Source organism: Perognathus longimembris, chromosome 18 (assembly GCF_023159225.1).
Source record: "Perognathus longimembris pacificus isolate PPM17 chromosome 18, ASM2315922v1, whole genome shotgun sequence".
NCBI lineage: Eukaryota > Metazoa > Chordata > Mammalia > Rodentia > Heteromyidae > Perognathus > Perognathus longimembris.
Window position 1 is genome coordinate 14875862 of NC_063178.1, and position 13601 is coordinate 14889462.

The following is a 13601-nucleotide window of genomic DNA, read 5'->3' on the forward strand; positions in this document are numbered from 1 at the left end:
ACCACAATCCTCAAATCTCAGCCTCCTGAGCAGCAAGATTACATGCATGAACCACTGGCACCTGGCCAGAGTCTTACATTTTTTTTATATAGCATTACAAAACAAGTATAAAGGGCTATAATGATAATATTCAGACTCTCTTCAAAAAGACATTTTTTACTATAGGAAATAAAGTATCTAGTGGCTAGAGGTGTGACAGTACAGGGTCCTTGCTTAGCAGGTACAAGGTCTTGCATTCAACCCCACCACCTTAAAATAAAGAAATTTAAGTTAGGCACCAGTGGTTCTCACCATTTTAATCCTAGTTGCTCAGGAGGCTGAGATCTAGAGAATTAAGGTTTGAGAATAGCAGCCCAGGCAGAAAATTTCTCAACACTCATTTTTCAATTAACCAGCGGAGATATGGCTGAAGCTGGAGCTCAGAGACAGAACACCAGCCAAACATCAAAGCCTGAGTTCAAACCTAAGTAATGCAAACAACAACAAAATACACCACCACCAATTTTTACATGTATATATTCTTTTATCCTTTCTGCTTAGAACACTGAATATTTCATAAATTACTACAGGGTTAAGGTTAGATGATGTTTAATATGACGTTTTTACCAAAAGTCTTTGGATAATTAACATACTATTAATAAAAATGTAATTTTCATCTTCACAGTTTTTCCACTTAAAAAACTGATTGCGTGTAAATCCTTTGAAGTCTTACAATTATCACTATATTGATTAAAAATGTATCTACTCATATAAATCTTCACCCACTACTGAAAACCATTTACCCAGCAATTCCTAGCCTATCTCACCTACACAAAGATGTGTTCTGGATATTATCTTCATTTCTCCTCTTAATTTATCTACTTTCACTAGGATATAAACATTGTTATTCTTTAGTTGAAGAGTAATTATAAAGCCACAATGACTTTGGAATACAGATAAAGCCTACCTATAATAAAAGAAAATATCTTAGTTGGGAGCTGATTACTCATTACTAAAATTCTAGTTGCTCAGGAGCCTGAGAACCAAGGATTATAGTTTGAAGCAAGCTGGGGCACAAAAGTTCAAGTGGTAGGGTGTACCTCAAGTGGTACAGTGTCAGCTATAAGTAAATGTGAAATAGCCCAGCAAGATACATTGGCTCCTAATTCAAGCCCTAGTACTATCACAAAACTTGGATCACTTCTGGCTTTCTGTGAGTAGTTTGTTAGAGATAAGAGTCTTATGGACTTTCCTGCCCTTGGCTGGCTTCAATCCTCAGATCTCAGCCTCCTGAGTAGCTAGGCTTACAGTGTGAGACAATGGCGCCTGGCTTATTTATTTATTTATTTATTTATTTTTGGCCAGTCCTGGGCCTTGGACTCAGGGCCTGAGCACTGTCCCTGGCTTCTTCCCGCTCAAGGCTAGCACTCTGCCACTTGAGCCACAGCGCCGCTTCTGGCCGTTTTCTGTATATGTGGTGCTGGGGAATCGAACCTAGGGCCTCGTGTATCCGAGGCAGGCACTCTTGCCACTAGGCTATATCCCCAGCCCCTTATTTATTTTTTTTGAAGCTTAAAAATTTCTAAAAACAGAAGACACCTTTGCATATATATCTAAGTGCAAATGCGAAAGTTATCTAAGGTCAGGCTTGCTCATATTTTGTGACAATAAAGCATAACCGTAAGATTTATATAATCCTCAGGACATTCATACATATTCTACACACATATATACATACTTACATGTTACATTGTACTCTATCTGTTTCAACACTGCTAATGTAATGTCAATTTACTTTTTAGTTTTAAAGTATTAAGTAAAATCTGAATAATAACATGAAAAGCTCTTAGGTGTTTTAAAGTGTGAGTAAACAATTATATATTAGAAAACTGGGAATTCACAAAGATCTTCAGGCAGTCTTCACAAGTAACTCTACTGAACCTACCCTATTAATTGACATGAATCATCCTCATTATAGATAAAACTGAAGTAAATTGAATAATGAATGTTTATGTTCCATCCTAACCAATGAAATGTGCTACATGTTTATGAGTCTCACCTGATCATGCATTAGTGATGCAATATGAGTTGTTTTGCCTCCAGGTGCTGCACACATATCTAGGATCTTCTCTCCAGGCTGAGGATTCAGGACATGAGTTACTACAGCAGATGGCAAATTCTGAAAGAGAATCACCTCAACAATTACCCATGAGTTTAAATCATTTTGTTTTTTTTTTAAATTTTTAGAACAAAATGTGAAGTAGCCTTTGAAATTAGACATGGCAAAACACAGCTGTCATCTCCACATTCAGAAGGCCGAGACAGAGGGTGTCAAGTTCAAAGCCTTGTGGACTCAAAGTCAGTCTTTTATGTATACATACACATTTCTCTGAGGATAGTACCTTTGGGTTCCTCCCTTAAGTGTACCCTCCTTTAGTCAGTTTGTGTATAAATGCAGAGCCTTGTGTATGTTATCATGAACAGTTGTATTTTAAATCAAGCATCCACATGAGAGAAAAAACATGGGTCATTTCTCTCTCTGAGTCTGGCTCATTTCACTTGTTCTAGATCCATTTCCTGGTAAATAACACCTTATTCTTTCTACTGGATGAGCAAGATGACATTGTGTATGTGTGGCACCATTTGTTGATCCACTCATACATTATAAGGCATCTGGGCTGTTTTCATACTTGGCCATTGTGAATGGTGTGCAGCAATGAACATGAATGTGCCAGCATCTTTACTGTATTCAGATGCCCAGAAGTGGTGGCTGGAGGATAGAGGAGTTCTAGGTTCAGTATTTAGGAACTAGGACTAGTTTACAACCTTCCAGCATGATTGTTACTAGTTGACATTCCCACCAACAGTGTACCAGGGTTCCTTTCTCCCCACAAACTCACCAGCATTCGTTATTGTTCAAAGTCTCAGTGCTGGCCAATCTTACTGGGGTGAGATGGAATCTCAGTGTTGTTTAGATTTGTGTTTCCTTTATGGCCAAGGATATTGAGCATTTCCTCATGTGCTTTTTAGTCATTCTTACTACTGAGAAGTCTCTAACTCTTTTGTCCATCTGACTGTTTTTTGGGGGGTGGGGGGATTGGTTAGCTTTGCGAGTTCCTAATAATATATTTTGGATATTAGGCCCTTGTCAGATAGGATTATATCAAACTAAAAGTTTTCTGCACAGCAAAGGACATGGTAACTAAATAAAAAGATAGCTCAGACTGGGAGGAGCTCTCTTCCAATCATAAAGAATATTATCTTACATGAAGATTCCAGCTTATGATTCAGCATTTTTATCCACAAAGTTTTACAGATACTTTGAAGGCCAAGGAAGACAGAATTTTAAGTTCAAAGTGAAAGGCATCACAAATTTCTCTATTGTCCCAAATGTCAAAAACTGTAGCTAAGTAGCAAACCAGAGTAACATTGATGGCAACTGGATTTTCAATTCCAAGGAATTGAATATTTCTGTGGTTATATTGCCTCATTTATTATCAAGTCTCCCTAATGAGATAGGGAAATAGAAAAGGAAAACAGAGGAGCATAGAAGTGGCTAGTCCAAGACAACAGTTACATGAAAAAGAAAAAAACAACAAACAACAAAACAGGTCTCTAGACTCATCTTTCAGCTAGGTGAATTTATGTGACTTTGAGAGAGGGAAGATCTAATTCTCAAAACCAGTTGTATTAGCAACCCAATTGCTTATTTGTAAGAGGAAATAAATCCATCAAACTGTTGGGGAAATAAGGTCTACCTTCCAGGCTAGGTTGGTATCAAAGACCCTCACAGCCCATCAGACACCCTTGGTTCAGTCCATCACTAATAACCCACTAAGTAAAACCATCAAACTTACTGGCATGGCTATTTTTTTTTTGGGGGGGGGGGGGGTCATGGGGCTTGAACTCTGGGCCTGGGTACTGTTGTTGGCACTAAGTGAACAGACTATAGAGAATAGAAACAGAGGAAAAATCTCTAATTAATAAGGCATCCTACCTACATATTTAATCCAATAAGGCCCCAAGGAAATTCACACAATACACATTTTACATAAAATAGTGCTTCTATCATATAAAATACATAGGACCATAATAAAAAAATTCCTAGCTCAAGTATGATCCACCAGAGGAATTCAAATCTTTTGGAAACTTCTTAAGAGATATAAAATCTTAGCATCTACTCAACTGTATTAGTGAACTTTCATTTTAACAAACTCCCCAAGATTGTTAATGCAATCATAGATAAAACTTATGACTATTGTTTTGTACAATCCCGATTGAAATGAACATGGAGGGGCTGGGCTGTGGTAGATGCTTGCCCAGCTTGAATGAGGCCCTTCAATATTGAGAACCACAACCCTATGTAAACAGACACACTGAAGTTGAAAATGGACTCAAATTTAGGACAATATCAGCATTAAAATAATACAGGAATGAATTCAGACTAAGAACAAATTTGATTCTGAACCGAGTCTGTTAATAAATAAGCAGAGAAGAAAAGATCTTATATTAAAATGTTGAGTGGCAGCTGGAAAATATGGAGAGTGAATAGGATGCCAGTCCTGGGGCTTGAACTCAGGGTCTAGGCATTGACCCTGAGCTTTTTTGCTCAAGGACAGTGTTCTACTACTTGAGTCAAAACTCAATTTTAGTTTTCTTTGTTGGTGCTTAATTAGAGATAAGAGTCTTTCAGACTTTGCTGCCCAGGCTAGAAAGGTAGCAATTTAAAAAAAAAAACACACCACAATAAACAGTATCGACTATCTCAGGCAAAGATCACCAATAGTTGCTAAAGCTCAGAGAAAATTTTAATGAGAAGAATATTTGGATAATTTGGATAATTGTTAAAGTGTCTCCTACAGATTACTACAAAGAGGAAAAAGTGTAATTATCTATGTTGTGGAAAAATAGCACATCTCTGTAAGGTGATCAAAATGAGCCAGATACAGTGGCTCAAGCCTATAATCGTAGCTAATAGGGCAGTGCAAGACCAGCTTATGAGACTATCTCAAGCCATGACTGGTATGGTGGCACATCCTAGTCATCCCAGCAACAGAGCAGAGCACAAATATAGGAGGATCAAACTCTAGACGGAAACTGTCTTGAAAACAACCAATGTAAAGAACTGGGTGTCTTAAATGGACCCCGGATTGAGCAAATGAGCAATATCAATGGAGGACACATGATATGGTATGAGTAGCGATGTAATTCCCTCAGATTTACACGTCTGTACCACACTGAAAGCATGCGAGATAGTATCAGTAAGTCATGATGAGAGAATAGTAAATGTAATACAATATAAAGATTCTGGCAAGTTTCTTTTTCTTTTTTTTTTTTTTTTTTTTTTTGGCCAGTCCTGGGCCTTGGACTCAGGGCCTGAGCACTGTCCCTGGCTTCTTTTTGCTCAAGGCTAGCACTCTGCCACTTGAGCCACAGCACCACTTCTGGCCATTTTCTGTATATGTGGTACTGAGGAATCGAGCCCAGGGCTTCATGCATGCAAGGTGAGCACTCTACCAGTAGGCCACATTCCCAGCCAAGTTTCTTATATATCAAGGTGGCAATAAAAAAAAAAAAAAAGACATTTGGCTAACAGCAATAGTGGAAGCACGTCACAGAAAATGTTACTTTCCAAAGTAAGACTTTATATTATACAATTGGAGATAAAATAACAAAAGTCTTACTCGGGCAAGATGGGAAGAAATGGAAGTTAATTATAGACAGTGAGAACTCACTATAAAGAACTGAGCTAAATAAACAAAATTAAATTCCATAATGCTTGAAAATTACTTAGCACTGTGTCAAATGTATAATACGAAAAACATATTCCTTGTGTCCTCAGGGAAAAGAAACCCTAAAGGCTGACATTTCCTGTATGGTAGTTTCCAAACCTGATTATAAGTTAGAAAACTCTTGTGAAGCTCAAAATATGCAAATGAAAAATCGATTTCTTGTACCCAATCCACACTTGCTGCATCACAATCTGCAAGTAAATATAAAGGCATTTCATCCATGTATCCACTACCAAAATCAGAAACTTCAAGCTAACTATGAGAATATCAGACAAGCCCCAGGTAAGGGATACTCTACAAAATGCCTTAAGTGTCAAAAATGTGGTGGTCTTTATAAACAAGGAAAGAAACAACCTCTGTCACAGCCAGGGTGAAGTAAGGGACGTAAGAATTAAACTCAGTATGAGATTTTGGATTAGATCCCGGAAGAGAAAGGACATGAAGGAAAAACTTCTGAAGTCTGAATAAAATTTGGAAAGTCTAATGTGACAAACAACTGAATGTCTATATACTGCAGATGTAAAATACTAACATTATGAATAAATGTACCAGGCTGACATTATTTTCTTTTTAAAGGTGAAATGTCAGTATGCTACCTAGGCTGGTCTTCAACTTAAAAGGCTCAAGTGGGGGCTGGAAATATGGCCTAGTGGCAAGAGCGCTTGCTTCGTATACATGAAGCCCTGGGTTCGATTCCCCAGCACCACATATATAGAAAACGGCCAGAAGTGGCGCTGTGGCTCAAGTGGCAGAGTGCTAGCCTTGAGCAAAAGGAAGCCAGGGACAGTGCTTGGGCCCTGAGTTCAAGGCCCAGGACTGGCCACAAAACAAAAAACAAAAACAAAAAAAGGCTCAAGTGATCCTCCCACCTCAGCCTCCAAGTCGCCAGATTTGGTTTCTAAATATTGACACGTTTCATCACAATTTAAGATTTCACTGTAGGGGCATAAAGGACATATGGGAACTCTTGTATTATCATTCAGAATCTGTAATTCTAAAACAACTCTAATTCTAAAATCATTCTCAAAGACATTATTTAAGAAATCTCTAATAATATTCCCAAGAGACGTATACTTCTTTAATGTTCTCGGAGTGATTTGATGCATAGTGTCTTTCTCTAGAGTGCCAATTACTGGTGTGAAGAAACTACAAAATTTGTGAGAAAGGACTCTCTGTATAGGCACCTGAAAGGCCTTAGGTTTCTCTTTCTCTCTCGTAGTCATGAGGCTTGAACTCAGGACTTGGGTGCTGTCCCTGAGCTATTTTGCTCAAAGCTAGCACTCTACCTCTTTGAGCCACAGATCCACTTCCAGTTTTTTGGTGGTTAATTAGAGATAAGGGGGGCTGGGGATATGGCCTAGTGGCAAAAGCGCTTGCCTCGTATACTTGAAGCCCTGGGTTCAATTCCCCAGCACCACATATACAGAAAATGGTCAGAAGTGACGCTGTGACTCAAGTGGCAGAGTGCTAGCCTTGAGCAAAAAGAAGCCAGGGACAGTGCTCAGGCCCTGAGTCCAAGGCCCAGGACTGGCAAAAAATAAAAAAAATAAAAATACAGATAAGGGTTCCATGGACTTTCCTGCCCAGGCTGGCTTTGAATCTCAATCCTTAGACCTCAGCCTCCTTAGCTGCCAAGCTTATAGGTGTGAGCCATCTGGCTATGTATCTCTTATGTTAAATCAAATTAAACCTGGGACCATAAGGAAAATGGTGTCATGACTATGCTCCTTAGCTTCTAGAAAAGCATACATGTGGACACACACCTAAAGGCCAAAGGAACTTTCATCATTAAGGTGTATCTATTTCAATGATTTGGAACAGTTTGAGACAGGTCTTCCCAGGCTGGAACTTGCTATGACTGGCATCCACCTATATCATCCACCTAGGTGATTTGTGGCTCTTGGAAAGTGCACAGATTTGAACACTGCCTCTCGTTCCACGCACTTTTGCTGTCTTTTCTTCAACAGTTGTACTTCATCATCATTTGAGTGTTTCTGTTTATCTGAAAAGGCAAAATTGCTTAATCTAAAAATTCCACATACTCTATTAGCATTATTTGTAAATGTGAAAACATCTGTCAGTCATTACTTCTGCAAGAATTAAAGGACAATAGTGAATTTTTAAACATTACTTTTATTTTTAACGTACCAGTCTTGGAGCTTTAGCCCACTCCTGAGCTTTTACATAAGGCTTGCGTTTTACCCCTTGATCCACAGCTCCACTTCTAGTTATTTGGAGTTTAAGTGGAAATAAAAGTCTCACGAACTTTCCTGCCAGACTGGGTTTGAACCATAATCCACAGATCTGTCTCTTAAGTAGCAAGGATTACAGATGTAAGCTACTGGCGCCAATCTCCACATTCTTTTTAAAGAAAACTTATTGGTTTGAGCATTAAGATAGAAATATTCCTAGTGAAACTAATGTTTTATTGTGAACTATATTCCAACTATTTGGATTTTTCTGGCTTAGATATGGTCCAGTTGAGAATCTGGAGGCTCAAAACTGGTTTGAAAAGGGAAATTTAATACAAAAAGGTCAACTAAGTTCTTCTGCCAACAGAGTTCTGGGAAATTGTAAGAGACACATTTGGGATGCCTAAAAACTATGATTGCCCTGAGCCCCTACTCTTTCCGTTGCAAATAGGTCTGGGACAGAATTTTAAACAGGCTCTGTAGGTAATGCAAGTGCAACTATTCCTGGGACCCCATTTCAAGCATTGGTACAGGGTCAAGAACACAGACTTGAAGTCAAAGACCTGAGTTCAAATTTTGGTTTTGCTGATTTCTATTGACACAGTAAGCAAATCATTCAATAACTGGAAAATTATTGCGTATCTATTATACGCTATACATTTTTTATTTCACTAAGCTTCCGTTCCTTTATCTTTGCAACTGGGAATAAATATATGAAATACTGTGTATAAAATACTCAATACAACATATGGAATAAATCATTAATTGGGTATTAGCTACTACTACATTGTCATTTTTAATGTCTTATTGGCATATCAATGGTCATCAGGATATACTACATAAAACAGCTTCCATTAGAGAAATGACAAGGAGTTAAACTCTACAAAAGCTTTTTGAAGTCTTGCTGGGCACCTGTAATCCTGATTATTCAGGAAGCTGAGATCTGAGGATCACAGTTTGAAGCAAGCTATGTGGGGCACACCTGGAAGTCAACTAGCTGGCCCCTCCTGTTTCTCAGTCTTGGGGCCACGTGTGGCTAAGATGGCAGCGCCTAACAACAATGCACAGCTGCTACAAGTGTCTTTGGTTATAACCCGGAGGCGGTTTTGTGGGCTGTGACACCCCGACTCTTCCACTCTTGATGGACAGCTCATGCCTCCCCTTCCTGCCGATCTTAGACCTGATTGGCTCCTGTGCCTTATATTAGTGGCACGTACTTCCCCAATAAACGAGATCTTGCGCTGACCTGACTCCCAGGCAGTCTGAATGTCCTCCAGTGAGAAGGGGGCTGGGTGCAGGCGGCCTGCCAGCCCTTTCCTTTCTTGGCTCGTCCGGGTCAGGGCATGCCTTCCCCATCTCTTGGGTGGGTCGGGGGGTGGCTAAAAACCCCGACAAATGGCGCCCAAACAGGGACAACGAGGAAGATGTTCACCAAAGTGAAATTTGTCGAGCCAAGCCAATCGGATTCCGAGGCAAGGGTATCCCCGAAAAAAATGGGGCAATCTCACACTAAGCTGTAGACAACCCGAGGCAAGGGTATCCCCGAGAAGACCATTTAAGGAAGAAGAGAAGAGCAGGAGGAGGAGAGAGCAGAGGTATGAAGCGGAAAAGAGTGGAACCAGACGGACTGGAGGAGCAGAGTGGAAAGCTGAACCCGGCTGCCTGGAGGAGTGGTGCAGAGCCCACCGGAGCCAGCCAGAGGAAGGAGATGGAGAAGAGAACCGACCCGGCCTGAGGAAAGGAGAGTAGTGCAGTGGGGACTCAGTGGAAGTAGCCGGCGCTCAGCCACCACCTCTGTCGTCACACCCAACGCTGCCAGCCAAGACCCCGGAGCCTGGACACTGCCGAGAAGCAGAGCCAGCTGGAGCTGCTGCGTGTCCTGAGCAGCACCAGAGCCGCCAACAAGCAGATGCAGGAGGAGGACCAGGAGGAGGCTGCCAAGAAAAGCAGCAGCCAGAAGGGCAAGAGGAAAGGGGGCCGGCCGGGCCCGGGAGCAAGCACAAGGGAGTTCACACGCCTCGAGGGCATCCGCCCCTGGAACAAGAGCGGCCTGGTGTGGGACACGGCCTCCCACACACTGGCAGCAGGCGAGCGGCGAGTGGCGGTGCCACTGGGGACCAGCGCACCCGCGAAGGAAAGCGTGGCGCAAAATGGCGCTGCGGGTGCTGATGCGGGACAACGCACAGCTGTTCATCAACTGGCTGTGGGACCCCAGCGGAAGCGTGTGGCGTGGAAATGGTGGCCCTGAACGCAGAGGACCGACCTGCTGCTGGGCGCTGAGGAGCTCCATCGAGGACAGCTGCCCCTCGCAGTAACAGGACTCCCTCTTGAGTGTCAATCTCTCCCCCCTCCCCCCCAGTAAAACAAAAAGGGGGAGATGTGGGGCACACCTGAAAGTCAACTAGCTGGCCCTGTGTGGTTAAGATGGCGGTGCCAAACAACAATGTGCAGCTGCTACAAGTGTCTTTGGTTATAACCTGGAGGCAGTGCTATGGACTGTGACGCCCCGACTCTTCCGCCCTTGATGGACAGCTCATGCCTCCCCTTCCTGCCGATCTTAGACCTGATTGGCTCCTGTGCCTTATATTAGTGGCACGTACTTCCCCAATAAACAAGATCTTGAGCTGACTTGACGACCAGGCCATCTGATTGTCCTCCAATGAGGGAGGGCTGGGTGCGGGCGGCCTGCCGATCTTTCTCCTTTCTTGGCTCCTCCGGCCGGGGCATGCCTTCCCTGTCTTTCCCACGGGTCGGGGGAGCATTCGGGCGGCTAAAGACCCCGACAAAGCTCCAATAGGAAAGTCCATGAGACTGGTAGCAATTAACTACCAAGAAGCTTGAAGTGGAGCTATGTCTCAAGTGGTAGAGAGCTAGTCTTCAGCATAAAAGCTCAGGGACAGCACCTAGGCCCTGAGTTCAAGTGCCAGGGTCAGCAAACAAAGGGGGGCGGGGAAGAAAAGAAAGGAAGGGAGACAAAGAAAAGTAAGGAGGGAAAGAAGGCAAGAAAGGCAAAGAGAGGAAGAATGGAAGAACATTTTTTGTTGACAAGTGATAAATAATATGACTCCATGGTAATGTGGACCTTATGAATCACAAAACATTTCACAATTTATCTTATAAAGTCATCATTACCACTAAGCTGGTTTTAAGGCTAGAAGTGGGTGGAGGTGGTGGCTTGCACAGCTCTATTATACATTCATTTGTATATTCTTGTATCTTACATCATCACTAATGTGCAATTAGATAGTAATAAACATTTTCTGTTTGTTCACCCCAGAAATGTTTGGATTTGAAAATATCTTTTGGTTTATTTCCAGAATGAGAAGCAGCACATCCATTCAAACTTTGGTTTGTGTTCAGACTCTATGGACCATTAGTATGAATTTGGACTTGAGCAGATCTAGTCTTCAGTAACTTCATCTTAAACTGGGAATAATGGTATTACCAAAGCAGCAAATTATTTTTCGAAATCAAATGTGCTAACATACATGAAGTTACATAAAAAGCTAACAAAGGCAAAGTAAATATTTACTGAAACACAATTACCACCTGAAAAAAAATGATGGTAGTAAAAACCATCTGAATCTTACTCAATGTTACATCTATTTAGGGATTGACATTCTGAAATGGAAAGCAGTAATTTTAACATGTACTAGATCACTTTTGGATAGACATAAAAGAGTAAATAGTTTAAAGTAGAACATAAAATGCTACAGTAGTTACATGCATTTGTAATTGCAGCACTCAGTAGCTAGACATAAGGATCAAGAATTAAGAGGCCAGAATGGACACATCTTAAGACTGTCTCAAAAAGTTTATAAAGATCAACATAGAAAAAGGAAAACAAAGAAGTGCTTACAAAATTTTCTCTTGCTGTATAAGCAAAGGTAGGTCAGACCACAAATGAAATATGTTAGAAATTTTTTTTAAATACTTAAATTTCAAATAATTTACTGATGTTACCGTTACAGATGTTACTGCATATTTTACTCTCATAAATACATACCTGTAAAAATAAGTAACTGGGCAGTACATTGTCAAATGAAGGGCTGAGATATATGGGTTCTGTCATTCTTATGCCGATACCCCTGAAAAATGAGAAATCTATTGTTTGTATAAATCACAAAGTATCCACTTTTAGGAATATGCTACTTGTTTAACAAGTTAACTACATTTTCTAGAAATGTAGTTCTGTAAGATATTTTTCAATTTTTACCTGAAGATAAAGTACAAGTGGCCCATCAGCGTTAAAAAGGGTAAAATTAGTAACTCATTTATGCAAAAGGGATCTTTAGAGATCTGAATTAAAAAAGCAAACCACACTTGATTTTTGAAGAACTCATTTGTATCTTTCTGCAACTGAATTATGGTTACTGTATTAGCTTTTCCAATAAAGAACCATTTTGTGAAGGACACACACACACACACACGTACTCTCACATTCTCCTTCCTGTTGTTTCCACAGTAAGAGGCCTGGACCACTAATATCTCAGGATGGCCATTTCTCTCTTCCACGTGAAGAGTGGCAACAGAGCTGGTCAGTACAGAAAGTACAGATAAGGACACAAAATGGTACTGTGGCCAGTGACTCAAAAGACAAACATTACATCTCAAAGAGGTATATAGTGTCCATCAGAGCAGAGAGCACCAAAACACAGAGAATATCAACAGTAGAATACCAACAAAAACTGCTGCCTTCTACTCTAACAATCAGAAGTGCTCAGAAAACATTATTCAGCACACACTACAGAGCATACCCCGATCATCCTTTAACCCAGGTGGTTAAAATAATTCCCTACTACAGACTGAAAATAAAGACAGCAGGTAGTACATAATCTTCATGCTCATAACATATTCTAAGAATAAAATTGTACTTGGCATTTGGGAAGCACTGCTTTCTAGATCTAGAGAATGCCAACAAGCTGCTTCTTCATAAATATATTGCATTTATACAGAGAATTGCAGCAACATGAAAAATTATCCCAGGAATCAAGCCTATGGCCCAGTTCTGAATGGATCACTTCAAATTCTTGCTTATCTATTCCAGTTGTCAACTTTGGAGTAATAGAGTTCTCTACAGCATTCCTGAAACAAGTGACAAAAACTGAATAAAATGAGAACCTAATTCATCCATTGATTTAGTGTACTGAGAGGGATTAACAACCAGAGATGATTTAGAGCCAAGATGATTTAGAGCCAATTTTAATTTGGCTTGAACAATTACAAACACTTTTGCCTATAAACATTCATGAGTGCTAGTTCTCTTGGAAAACTTACTTGTATTTAAATTAAAAAAAATAGTAGTACTATAGTTAGAACTCATGGCCTTGTGTGTGCTAAATAAACAGTACCACTAAAGCCACACTGACAGTTCTTTTTGGTTTATTTTTCATATACTATCTCACTTAATCATCCTCTTACCTATGCTTCCTGCATAACTAGGATCACAGTTTGATCCACCATTCCTAGCTTGTTTGTTATGAGGTCTCAGTAACTTTTTTTCCTGCTCTCCTTGGCCTTGACCCACAAGCCTCAAAATCTTTTGTCTCTCAAGTAGGTGGGGTTATAGGAGTAAACCACTGTGCCTGGCTCTTTCAAGTTTCAATATTTTTCAACAATGCCAGGTGCCAGATGCTGG

At 40.5% G+C, this 13601-nt stretch overlaps 1 protein-coding gene across 2 annotated transcripts in view; it reads right to left on the minus strand.

Moving 5' to 3' along the window:
• The window catches only part of Nsun6 (NOP2/Sun RNA methyltransferase 6), a 34972-nt gene that overhangs the window by 11833 nt on the left and 9538 nt on the right, over nucleotides 1–13601 (minus strand). For both annotated transcript variants that reach the window (XM_048367482.1, XM_048367481.1), the window contains exons 6-7: nucleotides 11970–12051; nucleotides 2039–2158 (exon numbers count right to left, since the gene is read on the minus strand). In XM_048367482.1, the coding sequence (XP_048223439.1) occupies nucleotides 2039–2158; nucleotides 11970–12051 (202 nt within the window). The remainder of the gene's footprint in view (nucleotides 1–2038; nucleotides 2159–11969; nucleotides 12052–13601) is intronic.